Here is a 22,569-nt window from a genome sequence, read left to right on the forward strand (position 1 = left end):
TGTGTTCCCCAGGTGATAAAGTGTGTTTATATCATTCCACAGCTGAAGTTTAAGAAGAAATGCGGATGTTTCTGATTTACAAATGTGGGGACTGATAACTTAGAGAGGAAATCATTTCCAGAAGCACACAGGTCATTGATTAGGTCAAGGATTGGCTGAGTCAGAACCTCCAACCCTGTCAGACTCTAAGCTGTGGGTCTGGAAGAAGGCTTTGTCTTGCTGTATCTGCTCACAGTTATTTTCCTATAGCTGTCTTCCTTCCCAAAAGCTTCTGCACATTTTTATATTCCAGGATAACTTCCTGTCCCTTCCACATCTCCCTGAAAACTAGAACCCTTCATGGTTTCTTGATGACCCTCTTCTAACCTGGTTCTATCAGCCATGGGATTGTGTCCCCAACTCTAGTGTCCCAAGCTATACTTACCCTTGACATATGTCCAATACAAACACCTTCTGTGTACCTCGTACATATCCCTGTAAGGATAAAAACCTGCCTTAATATACTCTCCCTCCCATACACACACACACACACACACACACACACACACACACACACACACACACACGTTGAATCCTACAATCTCTGACTTTCTGGATTTGTCAGTGCGGATGATGTCATCGGGAACAACATCTCCTTCTCACCGCCATCTCCACTTCCTTCCAGAAACTATAGTTCTGACAAAAACCAGCCAGTGTCTTGTTTCCTGCATTCTCAATGAGGAGACTCAGTAAAAATTTCTGCATTTTAACCTCACAAAAGCAATCTGAAACACACCATTATTCCTGGAGTTGGGATGAATCCAATCTAGGAATGGAGAAATGGTGTCACATGCACACAGAGACAAAAAGCAAAGCTTCCAAGAAACTTAATTTGACTACCACAGAATTTTTTTTAAATGCTGAGGGGGGTCTTCCTTGTTGGCTCATAACCTAATGCAGTGTTATTATCTAATGCACTGCTGCTAAACCTGAACAGCCAGATGTCAATAAGCATGAAATAAATCAATGCAACTTATATTTATCGTATAAAATCAAGATAAACATGTATGGGAACTGAAAAAGATGCATAGAAATCAATAAGGGAAAAAAAATCCCAAGAATTCGACTCCATTCAGCCAGAATAGCAGGCTGTTTTCCTTTGGTTTAGATTACTTGGTTGTGTGGATCTGACTGGTCAAATGACCAGTTAAGAATATTCCATAGAGCGGTGTTCCGTTGCTCTAATCTCACTAGACAAGGTTCATATTTGTGTAGGTTACTTATTCTCCCTTTGTTGACTAAGTCAATAATCAGAATCAGCAGGTTTGGAGTCAGATTGGCAGGGATCAGCAGCCTGGCTTGGGAGGCGGGAGTATAAAAGCCCCTCCACTTGGACGCGGCCTTCACAGAGGTCCACTGGCTCCTAGCAGAATGGCTTCCCCTCATCTCTTCCTCCTTTGCCTCGCTGGACTGGCATTTATGTCTGAGGCTGGCCCTGCGGTAAGTGTCCTGTGGAAGCCTTTCCAGATATGGCAGGTGCACCTTAGATAAAGGAGAAGTAGCTTCCTCCAGCTTTGGTAACTAGCGGGTGTTATTAGGTCAGGAGTGCCCAGATTCTATGTTTCCCATTAAACTCCAAAGGGGAGATCTGGGGTTTAGACCCTTGGCTCTTTCTTTTGTTGTGTTGGTGCTTTGAGTCTAATGCTCATTATCTTGATGTCCTTAGATAATAAAAATATGAAATAAACATAGAAAAAGAGATATAAAAGTCCTGGATAGGTAGTTTAGTGGTTCATTGTCTGTGTAACATGTGGAAAGGCCTTTGTTCAACCCCGACTGTAGAAAAAAAATGCATCATCAGTGGGGCTGTTAATATTGAATTCTCATAAAATATATTTAATATATTTAGTAGACATTATATTTAGTATACCTATTGTGTAAGGTTATATTTTGGTTCTTTAGCTAATCAAAATGTATTAATGATCATTATCTTGGGGGGAAGCAACACTCTATTCTAGCATCAGATGAAGTCCTCTGGAAGAGTGAATCAGTACAGTTAAGTGGGTCAGGAAGTACGTGGGTGTTAGGTTACAACTGGAGAGAATTATTACTGCAGCAGTGGATTAAAATAATCTCGAGGAAAAGACCGGTCTTTCTCTTTGTACCACGCACCTTCTCAGTGGCTCCGCTCGGATGGAGAGGTGAACAAAGCGATGGCTCTCAGAGGGCCTGCTTGCCCTTTGGAAATGCATTTTACGGGTCCCTGGTGCACAGCAGTGTGCCCGGAGGCAGAGACTGCTCCTGCTTTGAAAACAATGCTCATTAATTGTCAACACTTACGTTGTCGCAATGGGATCAGCACGTACTTTTGGTTTTGTTCCAGATTCTAACCCCAGAAAGAACAAGCCCTTCTACTTGGATCAATTTCACTGACACCTCTCTTGTCCTCTCTCTTGCCCAGGGCCCCGGAGCATCCAAATGTCCTCTGATGGTCAAAGTCCTGGATGCTGTCCGAGGAAGCCCTGCTGTGGATGTGGCCGTGCAAGTGTTCAGAAAGACAGCTCAGGGAACCTGGGAACCATTTGCCTCCGGGTAAGCAAGCAGAGCATCCCTGCTGCGGGATTGGTTCTATCTTTCTAGTCACCCTTCTGCTCATTAGAGATGAGCACACACAGCGGACCAGCTATAGGGCTGAGAGAGATGTCTCAGCGATTAAGAGCACTCTCTGCTCTTGTAGGGGACACAAGGTTTGGCTGCCAGCATCAAAATGGCAGCTCAAAGTCATCTGTAACAACAGTTTCTGGGGAAGCAGCATCCTCTTCTGACCACCATGCGTGTGGTGCTCAGGCGCACATGCAGGCCGTACGTTCATACACATAAAGTAAAAGGAAACTAATATTATTTTTTTTAAAAAAACTGTCAGCTAAAGAATCTGTTAGAAAGCTAAAGTAATGGAGAGACCTTTTTTTTTTTTTTTTTTTTTCTAGAAAGCTGGCTTCCTGCTTTGCTTAGCACAGGCTAGGACTGAAGGGAGAGAAAAGGAGAGACAGTAACTCCTGGGCTTCAGTAGGAGTTTGCAATCCTTTCCGTCACAGCCCACTTGAGAAAGGTGATGAAAACTAGTCTCGAGGGACTGTGGAGATGGCTCAGGCAATGAAGTGCCTGCTCAGGAGACCGGGGACTCTGTGTAAGAAGTCCACCATGGTAGTGAATGCTTAGAACACCAGCCTGGGGTGGGGGCTTAGACACAGGAGGATCCTGAAGCTTACTGGCCAAGCAGTTGCGCTGAATGGGTAGATTTGGATTCAGTGAGAGACCCTGTCTCAAAAAAACAGCATGTAGAATAGTTGAGGAAGACATCCAGATCTGAGTTCATGTCATGCAAATGTGCACACACATACACAGACACCACATAAAACAATACACACAATCACACAATAAACACATGCACACACACACACACAGTGTGTGTGTGTGCATGTGTGTGTAATTTTCAAAAATGTAAATCAGGAGTTTTCAGAATCCCTGGCGCCCATGTGTGATGCTCAAAGCGCTGAGTACTGGTCTTAGAATCTTAGGAAGGATGTACACGTGCTGATTTATTATTGAAATGAAAGGAACTGACGAAGCACCCTGCTGGAGTTTACTGGCATTAACCAGAATCAGGGGCTTTTTTCCCCCATGTACACTCAGAACAGAACAGCTCTGTGTAAGGCTAGCAGCCACCATGTTTAATAAGAAACACATCTATAGAGATCTGCAAGGCAAAAGCCAGGGACTGAGCAATCTCACAACTGCCACTAGCATGCCAAAATGACTTCCCACCTGTGCAGGCCACTTAACAATTGTGTGTGTGTGTGTGTGTGTTTTGACCACCACAAGAATTTCAAAGAAATTACTAATTAACTTAAACAAAAGAACCAAAAGAAAAAGCAGCTAAGATACCCTTAACACCTAGCAGAATGGCAAAATCCTTCTGTCTCCTGGGTAAAGACTTTATATTAAGTTTTAATTGAATACCAAGATGCACTAATTTCTTCTCTAATCACTGGGAAGATGATTTTCTTCAGTGAAGTTTTAGCTGAGTTTCTATTTGTTAACTTCTTTGTGATCACATGTGTGTCGAGCACAGCACACAAAGTGGTCAGGGAATTCTAAGTGGACATAGAATTAACACCCAAATATCCAAACTTCTTTGTGACCTTCTTTCTTAGAGGGAGGTTAGAGAAAAAGGGAACAGGCATGGCCAGAGTCACTAAAGACAATTGCCACTCGTCTGTCTTGGTTGTAATTAAATGGGAAGCAGTTTCTGACATTTCTGTGAGGAACTGGAGCCTATGTGAAAATGGAAGCCGCTTGGTATTTCTTGTTGGCAAAGAATCGCCAAGCAGATTAAACTTAGAAAAGGAGAAGGTCAGTTAAGTTCTTTTTTGTTTATTAGGTTTTGTACACTGACAAACAACACTACCCCTGCAAGTTAGCCTTACGCTGTGGGACACTGGCCTGTCACTCTGCTGTCACAAGGGTCTTCAGAGTTAGAACAGCTTGGGACACTTTCAGGGACAGTCACGAACTTCATCAAGTCATTAACCCTGAATGCAACAGTCTGTGTGGGGAGGTGGGGACTGATTCCAGGGGTATACAAATGTTAGGATGCAACAGTGTGTGTATTGTGTGTATGTGTGTGTGTGTGTTGTTGTTGTTGTTGTTGGGGACTGATTCCAGGGGTATAAAATGTTAAGAAGGAACTCTACCACTGAGCAACACATCTGGGCATTAAGGCTTCCCTTTTGTTTCTTTTTAAAAAAATCTAATAAATTTTGAGACAGGGTCCCATCTGATCCAGTGCTCTCTATATAAAACAAAATTGCCCTCAAACCTGCAGCAACCCTTCAGCCTCTTCCCCTAGAGCACTAAGATAATAGGTGGGCCCCACATGCCTGGATTAAGACTTTCAAGGTAAGCATTCTACTGTATTTTATTATCATGAGACAAAACTCTACAATAAGCTGTACGCAAAGCTTCTAGGAATTTCTTGCCTTTTTTAACTATTTTATCACAAACACAAGAATTTCCTCCATCGTGATTCAGTTGATAGAAATGAAATACACAGTTACATACATGTACGTACACACATATGCATACATGTTACAATCACATACATACACCTATTTGTACGTGGTAACTCTTCTTTTCCCCTAACTTCACCCGGACCTTTGTGCCTTCCAGCAAGACTGCTGAATCAGGAGAGCTGCACGGGCTCACCACAGATGAGAAGTTTGTAGAAGGGGTGTACAGAGTCGAACTGGACACCAAGTCCTACTGGAAGGCCCTTGGCATTTCCCCGTTCCACGAATACGCAGAGGTGAGTGCACCCACCGAGGTGTTTGGGTTTTGCTTTCAGTCTCGGGAAATGCTCTTTGCTCTTGGGAATGAGAAGAACGCAGGGTCCCTTTCCCATCTCACAGCCTGAAAGAAGTAAACGTTCTGAGTTTGTCAGAAATATTCAGCAACATGGCCTAAACCTGCTCACACTACTTATGGTTAGCTAATTACATGCATATTCGTTTCTCTGTTGAAGAAATATTAACGTCTGCTTTTGAGGCAGCTTCCAGATACCACCGAGGATATTTCATAGCCAAAGAGAGGGTTCCTGCCCTGTGTTATTTCTCTAAATTCTGGCATTTTCGTTATTCCAGAACGCATCTAGTGCCCCAGAGGTTTGGGTACACAATTCCTGACAACGCACAGAATGACAATCCATTCAAAACCATAACACCCGATAGCTAAATTTCCAAGTACACACCACACGGCAAAGGGATTTCTGTATTAAAACTGTTTCATTCTTATGATCAGTCTACAGAGGGCAAGCCTTGTCTTACCCCATTTTACCAATGAAGAAGCTGAGGGAAGTGAAGCACCCCATCAAGTCACATGGCTAGCACGTGTGAGCAAGGGAAGGCTCAGGAGCCGTGCCGCTGGAGCCCGGGCCCAGGAGCGTGCCCGTCTAGCGCGTGTGAGCAAGGGAAGGAGCCGGAGCATGCCCCTGGAGCCCAGGCTGGAGCTGGGCTCTGTGTTGGTTGGTGTGCCTTTCTTGCCTCAGCCAACTTCTCTAAGAAACTGAGCTAAATCGAAACACAAAGCCAACAACCCAAACCATATTAGTAACCTTCATTTCACTCTGAGCTCAATCTCCCTGGCTCCTCTGTCATTTCACCCAGGTGGCTGTCGTGGAAATAGAATCCAGACCTCTTGGTCAGAACTGGAGATAATGAATTCCATCAAAAATAGCTCGGCGTGTGACCTAGTTTGCTGTCTGTTGCTAAGATAAACCCCATTACCGAAAAGGAAGTTGGGGAGGGAAAAGTTTGCTTCATCTTGTAAGTTACAGTCCATCGTGGAGGAAACGCAGGGCGAGAACCTGGAAGTAGGAACTGAAGAAGTGACCACAGAGGAGGGTTGCTTCCTAGCTTGCTCAACCACCTTTTTGTTTTTATTTTTTGCTTTTTTTTGTTGTTTTGCTTTTTGGTTTTGTTTGTTTGTTTGTGGTTTTTTTTTTTTTTTTCGTGACAGGGTTTCTCCGTGTAGCTTTGGCTGTCTGAGAACTCTCTTGTAGACCAGGCTGTCCTTGAACTCACAAAGATCTGCTTACCTCTGCCACTCGAGGACTGGGATTAAAGGTGTGAGCCACCACCCCTGGCTTAACTATCTTTCTTATAGAACCCAGGTCTATGTGCCCACTGCCCACGGTAGACTGGGCCCTCCTACATCAATCATTAATCAAAATAAATGCTACACAGACTTGCCTACAGGCCAATCTGATTGAGGCAACTCCTCAACGGTGGCTCCCTCTTCCCAGGTTATTCTAGTTGGTGTCAAGTTGACAAAATGTAAGCAGTGAAGTGTGACAGGGAACCGCTCTCTGTGACTTAGCTATGGATGAGCCCTTCAGCTCTTTTAGCGACTTCTGTCACCAGACAAACCAGAGAGGTCTGTTGGACTCTTGCAGTTCACAGTTGTCAAGAGTCTGTCATCTACCAAGATGTTCTCTTACTCCTCACTGCGTGCCAACACACACACTAGTAGGATGAGGCATGCGCAGGCTGAGCTGGGCAGCAGCACAGGACACCAGCTCTGCCCACTGGGTTAGCTGCCCTTACATCCTTGCCTGCTCCAGCTCTCGGCCTGCTGGGACTACTTGTAGGGGTTCACCCATAACCTGTTACCCCTGTTAGGAAATAAATGTGTCTGATACTCTTCTAGAATTTAATTAAGAAACTTTTTTTTTTTGAGACAAGGTCTCTTGTAGGCCAGATTGACTTCAAACTAGCTGTAGAGCTGAAGATGACCTTGAACTGCTTTTGTCCCTACCTCCCAGCTGCTGAGATAGCAGGCTAGGATAGCAAGCATAAGCCACCACAGCCATGTGCGGGAGCTTTGAACTCAGAGCTTAAAGATGGTAGGCGAGCACTCTATCAGCTGAACCACATTGCCAATCCATCACTCAACAAACATTTCAAAAAGGAAAACCTGCCTTGAATGCTCAGCTAAATGCTAGAGATGCAGAATACCAGGCACCCACGCCCTTGGGATAGAAAGGGAGGGATTTGCTAATGTGCATGCCTCAGTGGGTCAGGAGGCAGCTTGGTGCATGGGAGCCAGAGACTGTGAGAACCCCTCCTCCTCTGGTGCTGGCAGGTGCACAGTGCCTGGTGCCACGGTCCCCTTGGCTGGTTCCTGTCCTGACAAACTCCTCCTAATGAGCTGCAGCCACTTTCTCCCTGCAAGGGTCCCAGAGGATCCTGTCACACACACCAAGGAAAATTAGGAAATTATCTTTGAAATTGATAGGTCTCTTTGCTTTGTGGATATTTTTATGTATGTGTGTGCATGGTCCTGTGTGTGTCTGTGTGAGGGCATGCTTGTTTGTGTGCGCGTGTGTGGAGAAGGCTACAGGACAAACTGAGAGTCATTCTCAGGAACCCTGTCCACTCTCTGCCATTCCCTACTCAGGCTCTCTCCACCTTCCCAGCTCTGGGATTACAGACACAATCTCCCACATCCTGAATTTTTACGTGGATTCCGGGGATCCAATTCATGTCTTCATGCTTGCAAGACGAGGACTTTATTGAGTTCTCTTCCTTAGTGGATTTTGTTTTGTTTTGTTTTTGAAAACAGGGATTCTCTGTGTAGCTCTGGCTATCTCGGAACTTCCTGGAAATCACTTTGTAGACCAGGCTGGCCTCGAACTCACTGAGATCTGCCTGCCTCTGCCTCCTGAGTGCTGGGATTAAAGTTGTGCACCACCACTGCCTGGGGCTTGGTGGATTTTTTTTTAAAATCACATAATACCCCTTTTTCACTTTTGAGGAAGAGACAACTGAGACTGGATGACAATGTGACAGGAAGGAAGCTTGGCAGAGTGGGCGCAGTAGCACACGCCTGTGCTCTACTGCTGGGAGGCTAAGATAGAGGGATCAGAAGTTAGTGGCCAGCTTAGACCAGGGGCTAGGCCTATAACAGTGCCAGAAGGCTTGCCTGGCATTCACAGGATTTGACCCATAGCACTATAAATAATAATAAATACATAAAACGGAGTTTGAGAAGAGTCCCCTTCCATTCTCTGGGTGTTGTTTTGTATTTGTTTTACCCTATCATCCAAGCTTTCTTTGTCCTGCATTCGGAAACAAAAGGTATTTATTCCAGGTGTGTTCAAAGCTCTATCCAAAACCTGCACACAAACTGAGCAAAATTATACACACCTTCTCTGCCCGCCTTTCTGGATGTTCCTCGCCCAGGCACCTGGGTGTTGCGGCACCCGTGTCTCAGACGATCTAGTGATTTGAGATGTGGCTAGCTAATTGCAAAATCCACATTTTGCCTGGAGACCTTCCAGGAGCCCCAAAGCTGTCGTTCACATTTCTGCAGCTTGTGTTGTGGAGAGAAGTCTGCTATGCCTCCCCCAACACCTCGGCATTGTTAGTCACCTGAAAATACACATCTTCTCATGTTAGAAAACGCAAGGGTACAGAGGGAGAGAAATCCCTGGATGTGAGACAAGGAGCCTTCCTGCCTGGTGGGGCTGTCCCTGTAAATCAGACCGCAGGCAGACACCAGCATGCAGGTCAGCAGGAGAATGGTTCCTGCCAGCATTCTAGCTCTGGTAGTCTACGGTGGGGTGACAACCACTGTTCCCCACGGGTCTTTTGTCTGTAGGTAGTTCCCTTCTCCCCACTTTTCTCTGAACCCAAGAAAGTGAACAATAGTTGTCAGGCTCTCTGTGACTCATTTCGGTGTGACCAGGACCACTTACACTGGTCACAAACTTGCAAAGAGAGGCCCTTGCAATTCTATTGGGGCTGCACAAGGCTCGGGAGACTTAGCTAGGCAGCATGTTTGATTTTGTTCTAATTGTTCATCCCCCTGAAAACCAGGTAATAACATGAAGGTTATTGATTTAGCACTGAACTTCAGGGAATGCTTTGACTGTGGCTCCAGCCTCTGGGCTCTGTTTGAAGCAACTGTCTCTCCTTTCTTCTAGGTGGTTTTCACAGCCAACGACTCTGGCCATCGCCACTACACCATCGCGGCCCTGCTCAGCCCCTACTCCTACAGCACCACAGCCGTGGTCAGCCACCCCCAGAACTGAGGGCCCAGCAGCACCAGGATCTGGTAGAGCAGTAGTAGCCCATTTGCACTGAAGCAGTGATTTCACTCGATAAACTGTGTTAGTAACGTGGCAAAGACGCCATGAAACATTCCTATTAAACCACTGGGCGTTTCATTCAAACTTCGTTTCCTTTTTATTCCCTCACTTTCCCCCACTGCCCCTAAAACCCAAATCTTACAGAGTCACCAAAAAATTCTAGAAAATCTTTGACTAGAACTTTCTTTAAGGAAAGAGATCTCTTTGGCTCATGGTTTAAAGGGACCCTGTCTGTCATGGGGGAGCTCGTGGTTGCTCATGGCAACTCGCTCAAGGCAGATGGATCAGGAAGCAGAGCGGGCCAACTTTTCAATGCTAGGCACATGCTAGGAATGGTCTGTAGACATTAAAACCACATGGTCTAAAGGTCTGGAGACACCGGAGTGTTTCCCGAGCATGCTCGAAGCCCTGGGTTCAATCCCAACCCTGGAAAGCAAGTCCAAAGATATGATCTGGAAATAAAATGCTTTATTTTTCTAAGACCGTTAGTGACTAGATGGAGACAAAGAGTTAAGGACTAGGTCTGCGTGTATTTTTGTAGAGCACCTTACTCATTTGGGGGATATCACAGTTCCTCTCACAAGAATGGGCCTATCAGCAGCCAGACATGATGGAGACAGCTTCAGGGCTCCTACCCCTTGCTGCTGAACTATTTACTATGGATAGATTCAGGGAGAGGGGAGTCATTGTCTTCAGCTGTGCATCCACTGGTGACCCCACCATGCTTCAGCGGACATTAAGCCAAGGTGAATACAGGAGTCACAAAACCAAACCAAAGGTCATGAAGCCAGGAGGGCTGGCAGCAACATGGGGAGGGTTTGATAGGGGTGGGAGGAGAAGGGATGGTGGCACCGTGAAGGTGCGATAGGGGTGGGAGGAGAAGGGATGGTGGCACCATGAAGGTTCGATAGGGGTGGGAGGAGATGGGATGGTGGCAGTGTGGGGAGGGTTCAATAAGGGTGGGAAGGAGGTAAAAGAGGGCAGGGAAGAGAGCATCAGAACACATTGTATACATGTATGAAACTGGAGAAAGCAAAATTCACCACTAAAACATTTTTAATGAATAGTAAGTTACAAAGGGACAAACTTGTACCAACTCTCTAATCCACTTTAGACCAGTTCTATCAGGTAAGAAACAGAACCCACCTCTCAGGAGACAGAGACAGTGGCAGGAAGATGTCTGTGAGTTTGAGATCAGTCTGGTCTCCAAAGCAAGTTCCAGGCCAGTCACCAACTTAGTCTATCCAAACCCCATGTTTAACTGGATATATATGTGTGTGTATGTATATATATATTATCAAATACATGCCAAGGGATGAGCACAGTAATATAGGCAAACAAACAAAACTACAACCAGATTTATCATCAAAGAGAATAAGCTCAATTTTAACCACAGAGTTTAATGTAATCAGACCAGTTTTTAAACTCTAAAGTTGACAGTGTGTACACACACATAACCAAGGGGTGGAGGCATCTCTCAGAGAATAATCATAAATATTCAATTCCTACCTACATATGACAGCACCTGTCAAACAAGAAGACCAAGGGTATTTTTGCCTCAAGCTCTGTTATCCACCAAGAGCTTGCAGCAGAAGCAGAATCATTTCTCCGCAGACCTCCGTTTCCCAGACAGTTCCTTGCTTCACTTCAGTTCATAGAACACATGCCTCCCTAAGCTCCATTCGTTTTCCCTTCCTGATTTTCAAAATGGAAATAAGCCTAGACTCAATCCCATGTCCCCAGCTCTCCATGCTCTCTGGGCTGGAGCTGCCCCAGCTAAATTTAAGCCAAAGCAGATTGTAATTCATCTTTGGCAAACCTAAGCAAATACCGAAGGTCCAGTCCGGAACCTCTGCGAGCAAGAAGGTGAGCTTCATGCAGGCTTCTTTAGCTAAATCTTGGGGATGTGCACCCTGCCCACAGCTCAGCAGGCAACCACTTGCTGTTGCTGCCACTTACTTCCGGGAAGCTAGAGATTATAAACACAGGTACAAGGTATGATGGGAGGGAAGGCCAAGGCTGAGGCTACAAGGTGAACGCAGAACAGCCGTCTGCATGTGGACTTGTGCCAAGCTGAAGAAGAAGACGGTTCAATGGTTTCCTCAGGAAAATGCGTTTGGAAAGCACATGCGACGTGGTTCCCAATCTGGAAAATAATGCCTACCACATAGGTTTAATACACATTGGAGCATCAGGGAGCAGCCTCCCTTCCAAATGTGTGTGTTGCGGGAGCTCCTTCCGCTCCTTCAGCCAATAGCCGCTGAGATACCAACCCACTGGGGCGTGGTCTCTCTCTTTAAAAAACGCAGCCACTTCCCTCCACTAGTGCTCTGGCTTCTGGCTCTGCTTTGGGCGACTAGGCTCCCTTCCTGATTGCGCAGAGGGCTGTTGGCTGGGACGGTGATCTGTAAGTTTTTCCCTTTTAAATAAATAACCATTCTATTAATCATAATTCCAAACTGGTGTGGGATTGTTTTTGTGACATATGCCTTCATATGTGTAGTGAATGAGTGATTGAACCAACAAATGAATGAATGGAAGAATTAGTTCCAGGTGAGCAAATCTGAGCCTTCCACCTCCTGTGATCAAGCAGTTGGATTTTCTCCCCAACATACACCTGGGAGACTTGGTACCAGGGAAATGTGGGAAATCTTCTACCTCTTCTGGGTAACCTGTTTTATGTGCCAGGGCCAGTTTCTACATTTTCAGACTGACTTTTTTAAGAACTTAAAGTATGTGTAGAAACTGTCTAGGGAAAATGTCCTCCAGACTAGGGCCAAGACAAGAGCGGGGGTTTCTCCTTTCAAAAGGACAACTAAAGACGGTGGAGAGGTTTGGAACCAGTCTTCAAAAGCAGAGTCCTTCTGCGGCTCCCAAGCCTAACTATGAAGCACCATGAGATGGGAACCCAGAGTGGGGTCTAGACCGGAGCTCCACTGAGGTCAGTGAAACCTGCCCAGGGAGTAGGGAGTTCAGCAGAAGAATTCAGAGGGATTGCTATAGAAAAAAAGGAAAGAAGGAAGCAGGCTGTGGAGAGACAGCGCAGCCTGTAAAGTCCTCGTCACAGAAGCATAAGGATCCGAGGCTGGGGGTCAAGAATCCATATAAAAGCTGAGTATGGTGTGCATGCCTATAATCCTGGTGTCAGGGACGTAGAGACAGGAAAATGCCAGGAACACACTGGTTAGGTAGTGTTGTCAAGTCAGTGAGCTCCAGCTTCATGGAGAGACCCTGTCCCAAAAAATAAGGAGTCAGTGAGAGAGGAAGATACTTGTCTTGGACATCTGATACATGTGTACGTGTATGAAGACATACAGCTACATCCACCATACACACACATACACAGGGGCAAGGGCTGGGAGAGTGGGAGAAAAGCAGGAAGATGAGAAGACAGGCCAGATAGACAGAAGAGCCTGTCAACACTGTCATAAAAATATTTAAAATCCAATAGTAGCAAACTAGAACAGTGTATTCTGATTCCCTGCGAACTGAGGACCTCACAATGATGGGCAAATTACTAATTCTTAGACACTACAAGGAGCTGCTAAGCAAGCAAAAAGCAAAACTCAGCCATAAAAAGAAAGTTAAGCTGTGACGGGGCAAGAACTTGAGATGGAGGTGGACAATATTCGCAAAAGGAGGCACTTTAGTTATCAGAACCTGGGGCGTGAAGTCTGGAGAGCTTTGGTACGAAAATAAAAATCCAGGGCAACAAAGGTGAGGAGGACTCTGAAGTTTACTCCATGGCTAAGGGGCTGCATCGGGGTGCTGAGAGTCTGGTAGACTCCCCAGTGAAGAGACAGCAATTCTGTTCATACTGAGCAGGCATGGGGAAGGTGGGAGGATTGCAAGTTCCAGTCTAACCTGGGCTACATAACAAGACAAACGAAGGAGGGAGGGGACAGTGGGAGGGAGGGAGGAAGAAAGGGAAGAAGGAAGGAAGGAAATGAAAGAGAGGGTGGGAGGGAGTGAGGGAGGGTGGGAGGAAGGAGATTTTCTATCTCTATTTCTTGTCTAATAAAAAATAAAAGAAGTGAATTGAATGCCTTGAAAGTGCCCTCCCTGGTTCCATGACTCCTGTTCAATTTGTTCCTCAGTGGGATTCATAATTATAAGGCTTTAGCTTCAGGGCAGAGTGAAATCACATCCACTTCCAGTAATGACTTTTAAAAGAATTTTTTAGATAAGTAGCTACTAAAAAACTCATTATTAACAAATAATTACTTGATTATTTCCTCCACTTTTCCTAATAGTCCTTTGAATAGCTTTTATTTCCTTCTAAAAAATATTCTCTGTACAAGCAATGCCGTATTATCTCTTCTTAGAAGTATTGAAACCCCTCACACTCGGTGTGTGTGCACACTCATGGATGGGTAAAACCTTTATAAATGTTGAGCTTCTTTGGACTTAAAATCTAAAGTTATAAACTGTCCTAAGATAGTATCCTGAGTCGAACTGTGACCGTCTTCCTGAGATCAACTATGCCTACAGTCTGCGGAGTTCAGCATGGCAGACTGGTAACACCCTCCTAGGAGGGTGAGAAAATCACAGAACCCTCGACCCGAGTCTTTCCGGCCATTTATAGGCAATTCTGCCTTAACTGCCCATAGCTAGTATATAAACTAGGAACAAACTAGGGGAAAGGGGTTCCATCTATGAGGCTCTGACAAGGCCCATCATCCATATGGGGTGGAGACTTTCCAGTGTGGCTGCTTTGGGGGTCACTCATGCTCCTGTTAGTAACTCATCACCGCTGTTATGTAAGTAACCCTAATAAACTCATTGGCTCCCAGGAAAAGCTGAGTCAGAATGTACTTTGGTTTGTGATTAGCATCTTTAGAGGGAATGGATGTTGGTCACATCTTCCCCAGAAAAAAATAAATAACTCCTTGTGACAAATTGGCTTCTAGAAAGGATTTTGTAGGCTGTTAAGTTCTGGGGTGTGTGGACTTCTGCAATTCCTCAAAATTCCTTCAACAATTCCCTTTTCTGTTCCCTTTAAAAAAGCGGGAGTGTCTAGCAGTGAGTCTTCCTCTTCCCCTGCCTGGGACCCTCTCTTAGAACTGCCAAATAAATCTATTTTCACTCCCAAACCTACTCTCACTCTTAAATAGATGTGAGAATCAAAAGGAGGACTTAAATTGAAAGTTTAGAATGTACCGGAATGTAATAAGTGAAATAATATTCTCTTCATTAACCATTTTCTAAGTTGGCCCTGTGATCCTATAAAATATTTAAAGCACATTAAAATAATATCAGAGGCCAGGTGTGAGAGGGGTCACCCCTAAAAGAACTCATGAACACTTTGTCTCAGCCTTTTCACCATAGTAGTGTGTGGGGATGGGCGGGTGCGCGCGTGTGCATGTGTATGCAATGTTGGAGCAGTGATACTGTCTTGACGCGGTCAAGATGTAAAATGTTCTGTCCCTTTCTTCTTACGTGACCCTTTTACATTAGCTGGTGGTCAGGTAACTGTATTGTTCCAGCTATTTGCCACGTTTCTTCTATGACTACTAACACGTGTTGATCATGGGGCCTTTGGCAGTTTTACTAATTGTTTGCATAATTATGCAAAACCACTGTAAAACTTTCTGAGAATCAAAGGACACCCTGCCAAATATTTCTCAAACATAACCTAGGGCCATTGGCATGGAAGAAAGGCTTCTAAACATAAAGTCAGAAGCTAACTTCAGACGTTTTGTCTGAAGTTAGCTTATGATTTAGGTTCTTATTGGGAAGGTCAGGCATGTTCCTGTGTTAGTTTATTTAATCATTCCCACGATCCCCTAGAGGCTCATTAAACCAAGAATTGCCCAACTTGAAATGCTTACTCTTTGCTAGCTAGTAACAAGTGACCCCCAAACTGAAACCTTTGTTAATCATGTGTGAGTCTTGACAGAGTCCTCTGAAGAGTTTACTACCCCTTGTTAAGCATTATTGCAGAAAAACAATCATTTCAACTACCCTTTCAGAGATCATGTTTGCGGCTTGGAAGTAGCCTACCTATGGAGGAGTCGCTCCAACTGTTGATGCTCAGAAACCGGCACAAGCAAGTGCGAGCCCATCGGTGGCATGTGCTCTTCAGGTCTGCCCACTCCGTCAGTTTTACTCAGAAGACGGACACTTCTTGAGGATCAGATTGGCGGCTGCCCCTGCAAAAGACTGTCTGAAAGCTGGGCATGTTGGCACACACAGGTCATCTGGTAGTTCTCTGGAAGGGTAATGTGTGCCCTTAACTGGGCCACCTCCCCAATCAAATCCCAGTATTTTGGAGGTGGATGCAGGAGGATAGGGTGTTCTAGGCTGTTCTGGCTACACTGTGAGTTTAAGGCCAACCTAGAATATGTGAAACCTTGCAGGCGGAGGTCAGAGGACAATCTCAAATCTTGATCCTTGCCTTCTTCCCTGTCTAAGCTAGGGTCTTTCTTGTTGGTCATTGTTGCAAACATCAGGCCAGCTGGCCCACAAGCCTCCAAGAATTCTGTCTCCATCTCCCCACTCACCATGAGATTTGAGATGTGTTACTAAGTCCAGCATTACATGTGCTTGTGGGACAAACTCGGGTCCTCTGATCTGTGGGGGTAAACACCTGACTCACTCATTCATCTCAACCCCGGGCTAAGGAATTCTTGATACTATGAATTACCAAGTGTATGGATGAGAATTAAATAATAGTATGGTTGTGTGCGTGTGTGTGTGTGTGTGTGAGGGTTATGATGAGCAAGCACTAAGTGAGGGTGTTTAAGCTCAGAGTACCACATCTGTGCAGTGCACCCTTAACATCAACTAAGTCATCAGTAATGTACCCAAAATTTAGGGGGGAATAGATAATCCCCAAAAAGTCCTGAGAGAAAACAATGACATCACCACACAAAGTCTTTAGAACATTATATTTCATAAAAGACAATGATAAAAAAAGTACAAACATTTCCATGAGAAGCAAAACAAGACCAAAAAAAAAAAAAAAAAGGAAAAACGATTGCAAGGATTCACTAGCATTTACGTCAATGCACTTACATAGAAGTATTTCATATTGTAATAAATAATCTTAAGTACACTTCCACCTCCTGAAAAACAACACTGTGACAGTTTGCTTCCCAAATGACAAATCTGCAAACCCAAGGCAAGAAATCTAGAGTGCTATTTACCTGACAGGTCTATAAAGGAAGAGAACAAGGCCAAGTACAATGACAGGAAATCTGCTTCGACTCTGTCTCCAGAGGAGACTATTGTATTGGCTATGCTCCCATTTTGTCTTCAGATGGCTACCAGTACTGTGGCTGGGACAGGAATGGAAGGTTTTAATAAATAGTTTTGTACTTAAATTTTATAAAATAAAATTTTTTTAGAGAACAACTTTTCATAAAATGCAAACAGAAATTTAATTTTTAATTATTTTTTATTTACTTTGTGTGTGTGTGCATGCGTGCACACGTGTAAACCTGTGTGTGCACTCATGTATGCATGCACCTCTTTGTGTGTGTGCACACACATGGAAGTCAAAGGACAACTTGCAGGGGCAGGTTCTTTTCTTCCACACTGTGGGTTCCGGGGATCAAGGTCAGGTTGCCAGGTTTGGTGCAGGCACCTTTTCCCCTGAGCCATCTCAAAGGTAGACAACAGAAAATATCTTTATAAAAAGGAAGAAAGCCACCTCATTCAAACCCAAGTTTTGGCAAAGAATTAAATGACATCTTCATTAAGAACCGGAAAGATTGTTACAATGAATGCATATACTGTCTCCCTTTCTTTGATAAGCTGTCCATCAATCATGATTTCTTTCTCTAGTTCAAAGGCATCAAATGATTCCCCCAGTGTCATGAGGACCTCCAGGCATCTCTGTGTCCACACTGGTCTTGCGACCAAGACAACTGACAGACAAGTGGTCAGAGGGTGCCTTCCTCATTCAGAGAGGTTTCAACTGTCTTGATTTAACTTGTTTAGAGAAACACCACCACCACTTTTAAACTGTCGCAGTTAGCAAAGCAGTCAACTGGGAGTAGACACCTGATGAAAACCACTGGGAAGATTTGATGGGAACAGACTGTTTCCGCTAATACATAAGGGAGAGCTTTATTGTCATATGACCATGGTAAGTGAGCAAAACTGTCATTCATGGGAACATGTATAGGTCACTGTTCATAACTGAAAATAATTCCGGGTCTGAATTAAAAAGAGTAAAACAGAAAACAGAGGTGGTTCTCACAGGCTGGCATACCAGATTCAACACCAAAATACAGCAAAAAAAAAAAAAAATACTTATATCCAATTCCTGAAGCCAAATCAATGCCACATTTAACCCAAAAGAGTAAGGCAGATTCACCTGGAGTCCTGAATTTTTCTGAAATAATGAACTATGTACCAACGTGAAAAGGTATCCCAGCGTGGACAGCCCAGCATTATAAAATGTTTCCTGAATAAGATACAGCATGGTGTCAACTTCCCCACCACTGTGAAGAGGACCTCCTCTGGGTTCATCACCTGCCAAAACCCTGTCTCACAAACCCTCAGCAACAGCCACATTGCATCCCCTGTCATTCCGTCAAATTAAACACTGCCTTGGCCACGAGACATAGCAAATAAAGATAAAGGATCTTTATCTTCAGAAGTTCGAATTTTTCACATTTTGAGTAGCAAAAAAGTTTGAAGGTAATTATTTCAGAACCACTTCTAAGAACTAAACGCAGCAAGACCGCTGTCACGACAGGATCGGGTAAGGATTTTAATTACTGTATGATTGGGTTTGCGGCCATCAGCATTACCAAAACTATGACGGGAGATGACAGCTGCAAGCTAAGCTCTCGCCATGAGAGAAGGGGAGCACACTTTCTCACACCCAGAATTCTCTCACTCCTCATGCTTGGGTAAAGTTCACTTGACAGAGACACTGTTCAGTCTTAAATTTGTGAAAGCATGGGAGATAATAAGAATATGAGCTTTTTTCAAGAAATATGTTTTCAAAAAATTATCTTTTATAATTGATATTTTTCAAAGTAAGAATACTGTTTTGGCTTTGTTGTTTTGTCACGGAAAAGCTCATCCAAACTGAGGACGACTGGACTTGGCATTAGGTAGTGAGACATATTTCAGAAGTTACAGTATCCACGCATTCAATGAACTGATTTTAAGGTAAGTCTAAAGGCCCCAGATTCAATCCCCAGCACCACAGAAAGGGGGAAGGTCTACTAAATTTCACTTTTAGTGAGAAAACTTTAATAACACCAAAGATTTCTTCAAAGTGAAAAAAAATACTTTGAATGTTTGGCTGAGGCGAAAAGGGAACTGTGTCATCTGAGAATTAAAGTTGAAGTTTATTTTAATCTAAGCATTTATCTTCATAAAAATAGAGCATCTAATTTCTCATCTAATAGTATAATTCATCTGTAGAAGCACTACTGGCTTTTCCATAAGTTCATTCTTAAAAATGTTTTTAAAAGAAGATACTTTCTTTTGGTTCTCCTTAACTGGAAACAATAATGCTGCTCATTATGAAAAGAAAAAAAAAATACAGCATATAAACACAGCCTTGGGAACATTTTTTTTTTTTTTTGAGGCACAAGATCCCTGACACTAACATCGGAGGTACATAGAGACATTTAACGTGAAGAGTACTGTAGAGCATATCACTTCACGACTTTGAAGGGTTTCCTGGTAATACGCATGCAGTATGCATAAACAATATGGCTGTTGACTTGGCAAAATCTGATGAGATTGCAAGCAAGGGAAAACAGAACAAAACAAAACAAAAAACCAAAAATAGGTAATTCTGGCAGGAAGAAAAGCTGGGCCAATCATCCCTCTTTCCTTCAGAGCCCTCAGAGGGCTGTGCCTGTGCCCGCATGAGGCTGAAGGGAGATCTAAAGCTGAACAATGGAAGAACAGTTACTGCATTGTCTGTCCATCACTGACACTCCCTTCTTTCCATACAAAGCTTAACCTTTGCTTTGAGACATAGATTTACATAGTTTTTTTTCCCCATGCAAATAAAAAAAGTCTATAAAAGTTCAATGAAGGCATAACCAATTACATGCAAAATTGTGACATCTTATTTTTCAACAATTTGAACACATTTAATTTATATCACATATGTACAAAATATGTTTTGAACGGAAATAAAAGCATTCTCTTGAATTAAATTATAGATTTCAGTATAAAAATCTTCTCTTTGTAGGGAGCTCTCTTCACTTCCATTCCCAAGCAATGGGTTCAGGTGTCTACAATGCCTGCCATGGAGGATGCCCCAAAGTGGGGTGAAGAGTGGGGGAGTACGATGGTATGGAGTCCCGCGCTGTAAACATAAGGACTGCTGGCTCTTTTCACAGACTGGGACAATGAGACGTGTCAGTCTTTAGCCTCTATGCAGAGTACGCTCCAAGCCAAGTTCACAATCCAGCACTGTGGTCGACCCCACCACGAGAGACTTCTTTTAATAGTCTTCAATTGGAGCTAACTCTGGCATGAGGTTTACAGATATATTTGTATACAACCTATCAACCAGTACTTTGGGCGTGCACAATAAATTGTTCAATCCATCGATGTACTGACGCTCCTTAGAATACCTTAGTAATTTATACCTAAAAAGGCAGGAAACTAGATATGAATATAGATATATATTGTCTACTTTAATCTGTCTTTGCCTCTCTATATATACACATACACCACACCACACCATACCACACCACACCACACACACACACACGAAGTAAATGCAATCCAAAAACATTTGCCAAAGAGACTTTTGATCATGGAAGCAACTTCTATTTATTTTTCTAGCATGCAGTATATCAGTTCTGAAGCCCTGAGTCTCAAAATGACCATTCAACTTACCTCCCTAAAAACTGTACTTCCCCCCTATGGTGATGAGGGATAGATGTGTATTTTCCCAAGTCTCCCTCTGGCCGGGTTACATTATACCCAGCATAGTGAACTCTGCAAGGCAACATAAAATGGACTGAATGAATTTCAGAACAAAAACAGATTTAGGAACTCCAAACTTCCCAGCCCAAAGCCCCCTTTCTTAGAAGAGGCAGAAGTTTACAAAATGTAGACAGAAATTAGAACCTCAATTACTAAGCAACTTGTGCCTCAACATACCTGTTCCAAAGGTCGTCATCCTCTCCTCCCCAGCCCCAGAAGGCATTGGGAAAGCCATTGATCTTCCGAAACTGCTCCACCGTCAGGCCGCTCACCCCACCGAAGAACTCCTTATACGGAAGACTACAAAAGAGAAGATGGCAGTGTCCCCATCGATCAGGAGAGCCGGCCACACTTTCCAACCTCTCATGTGCTTTGACATACACTTCTAGTTTCACAAAACAAGCTGATTTAGAGGGCAAAAAAGCATTCTGGGAAATGCGAACCATAGAACAGCAAAGCATGTATTTACATTAAATGTAAAATAAAAACACACGTGGCAATTGAAATTTAATAGTACTTTTATTTTGACTCAAAACCCAGTGTCGCCGGGTGGTGGTGGCGCACGCCTTTAATCCCAGCACTCGGGAGGCAGAGGCAGGCAGATCTTTGTGAGTTCAAGACCAGCCTAGTCTACAAGAGCTAGTTCCAGGACAGCCTCCAAAGCTACAGAGAAAGCCTATCTCAAAAAAAAAACAACAACAAAAAAAAAACCCGCAAACAAACAAAACCCTGTGTCAAAAATAATATTCTCACAAAAAACATACTTAAACATGTTAGTAACTGTCAATGCATGCTAGATCTTGCTAAATTAAAGTCATTTAAAGATATTAACTGGCTTCATTTATAGGCATATTATTTGTTATACAGAACAGGATAAATATAAATCAGGAAGAAATAAATGTTTAATTTTGAAATGAACTTGTCTACTTCTAAAATTACTTTACCTATTTGGATTAAACTTACAAAATACTCAGATATTTAATATACACGTTAAGACTATTTCCCACATATTTATTATGGGGGATGCCATGTTGCAGAGGGTCAGGTTTTCTCATAGGAGTCCTTGTTCAAGGACAACCTGCAGAAGTCGGTTTTCTCTCCTCCCATGTGAGCACATCAGGCTTCCACAGCACTTTCACCTGCGGAGCCAGCTCACCAGCTCCAAATATATTTATTTTAATGGGCTAGTATTTAGAAGAAAGCACTCAATTTTTAATATAGGTTTTATTTTCCCTACTTTCTCTAACTCAAATCCCAAGGAGTCAATCAACTCTGAAACACTTTAAAAATTTATTCCATTTACTTGTTTGTGTATGTGCCCATGGAGGGGGCTTTTGGGAGGTGAATTCTGTACATAACAGAAAATAGTCTACGCTAAATGAAAATCACAAATACACTAAAGAACATCAATATTTAAAAAAAAATCTTCACAGTGCTTATCTTACACTGACTGTCTAGACAGGAGACTAAAGCCAGCAGGCAACGGGTCAGGGCACGGCCCCCACTGTGAGCGTCCTCCTGCCCAGACTCTGAATGGGGGCCTTCGTCCCTCTGCTGCCATCCTCTATGGTAACTTTATGACTTCTCAACAAGGCTCCAAGCCAAGCACCCTAACCTCTGGATGGCTCCAAAGGTTGGCTGGGATTTATGTGCCAGAAACTGCTGGTTTTGAAGACTCATACTCATTGTCACAATGGCGGGGCTCACTTCCACGCCTACCAGCAATGTCTACCTTCTCTTTCCCCACACCCTCACCAGCACTTGCTGCTACTTTTGAAACTAAGTCTGCACAATGGGTTTTTAGTGAGACATAAAAGAAAAAACCTTGTCTGTTTAGAGCAGTGATCCTCAACCTTCCTAATACCGCAACCCTTTAATACAGTTCCTCAGGTTGTGGTGACCCCACGATAAAATTATTTTCATTGCTACTTCATAACTGCAATTTTGCTACTGTTATGAGTAATAAT

General features: G+C 43.6%; 2 protein-coding genes across 2 annotated transcripts in view; one reads left to right on the forward strand and one right to left on the reverse strand.

Moving 5' to 3' along the window:
• The first annotated feature begins 1,322 nt into the window (after positions 1–1,322).
• Positions 1,323–9,769, forward strand: Ttr (transthyretin). Its single transcript, XM_038330826.1, has 4 exons — positions 1,323–1,479; positions 2,441–2,571; positions 5,209–5,344; positions 9,521–9,769. Exons 1-4 carry the CDS (start codon positions 1,411–1,413, stop codon positions 9,626–9,628), a joined length of 444 nt encoding a protein of 147 aa, XP_038186754.1. The 5' UTR covers positions 1,323–1,410; the 3' UTR covers positions 9,629–9,769.
• Positions 9,770–16,673: 6,904 nt separating this feature from the next.
• The window catches only part of B4galt6 (beta-1,4-galactosyltransferase 6), a 75,242-nt gene continuing 69,346 nt past the window's right edge, over positions 16,674–22,569 (reverse strand). The window contains exons 7-9 of the mRNA XM_038330449.1: positions 20,780–20,902; positions 20,513–20,614; positions 16,674–20,259 (exon numbers count right to left, since the gene is read on the reverse strand). Coding sequence (XP_038186377.1) covers positions 20,112–20,259; positions 20,513–20,614; positions 20,780–20,902 — 373 coding nt within the window. The 3' untranslated portion in view covers positions 16,674–20,111. The remainder of the gene's footprint in view (positions 20,260–20,512; positions 20,615–20,779; positions 20,903–22,569) is intronic.

The sequence above is a fragment of the Arvicola amphibius genome, chromosome 5 (genome assembly GCF_903992535.2).
Source record: "Arvicola amphibius chromosome 5, mArvAmp1.2, whole genome shotgun sequence".
NCBI classification, from domain to species: domain Eukaryota; kingdom Metazoa; phylum Chordata; class Mammalia; order Rodentia; family Cricetidae; genus Arvicola; species Arvicola amphibius.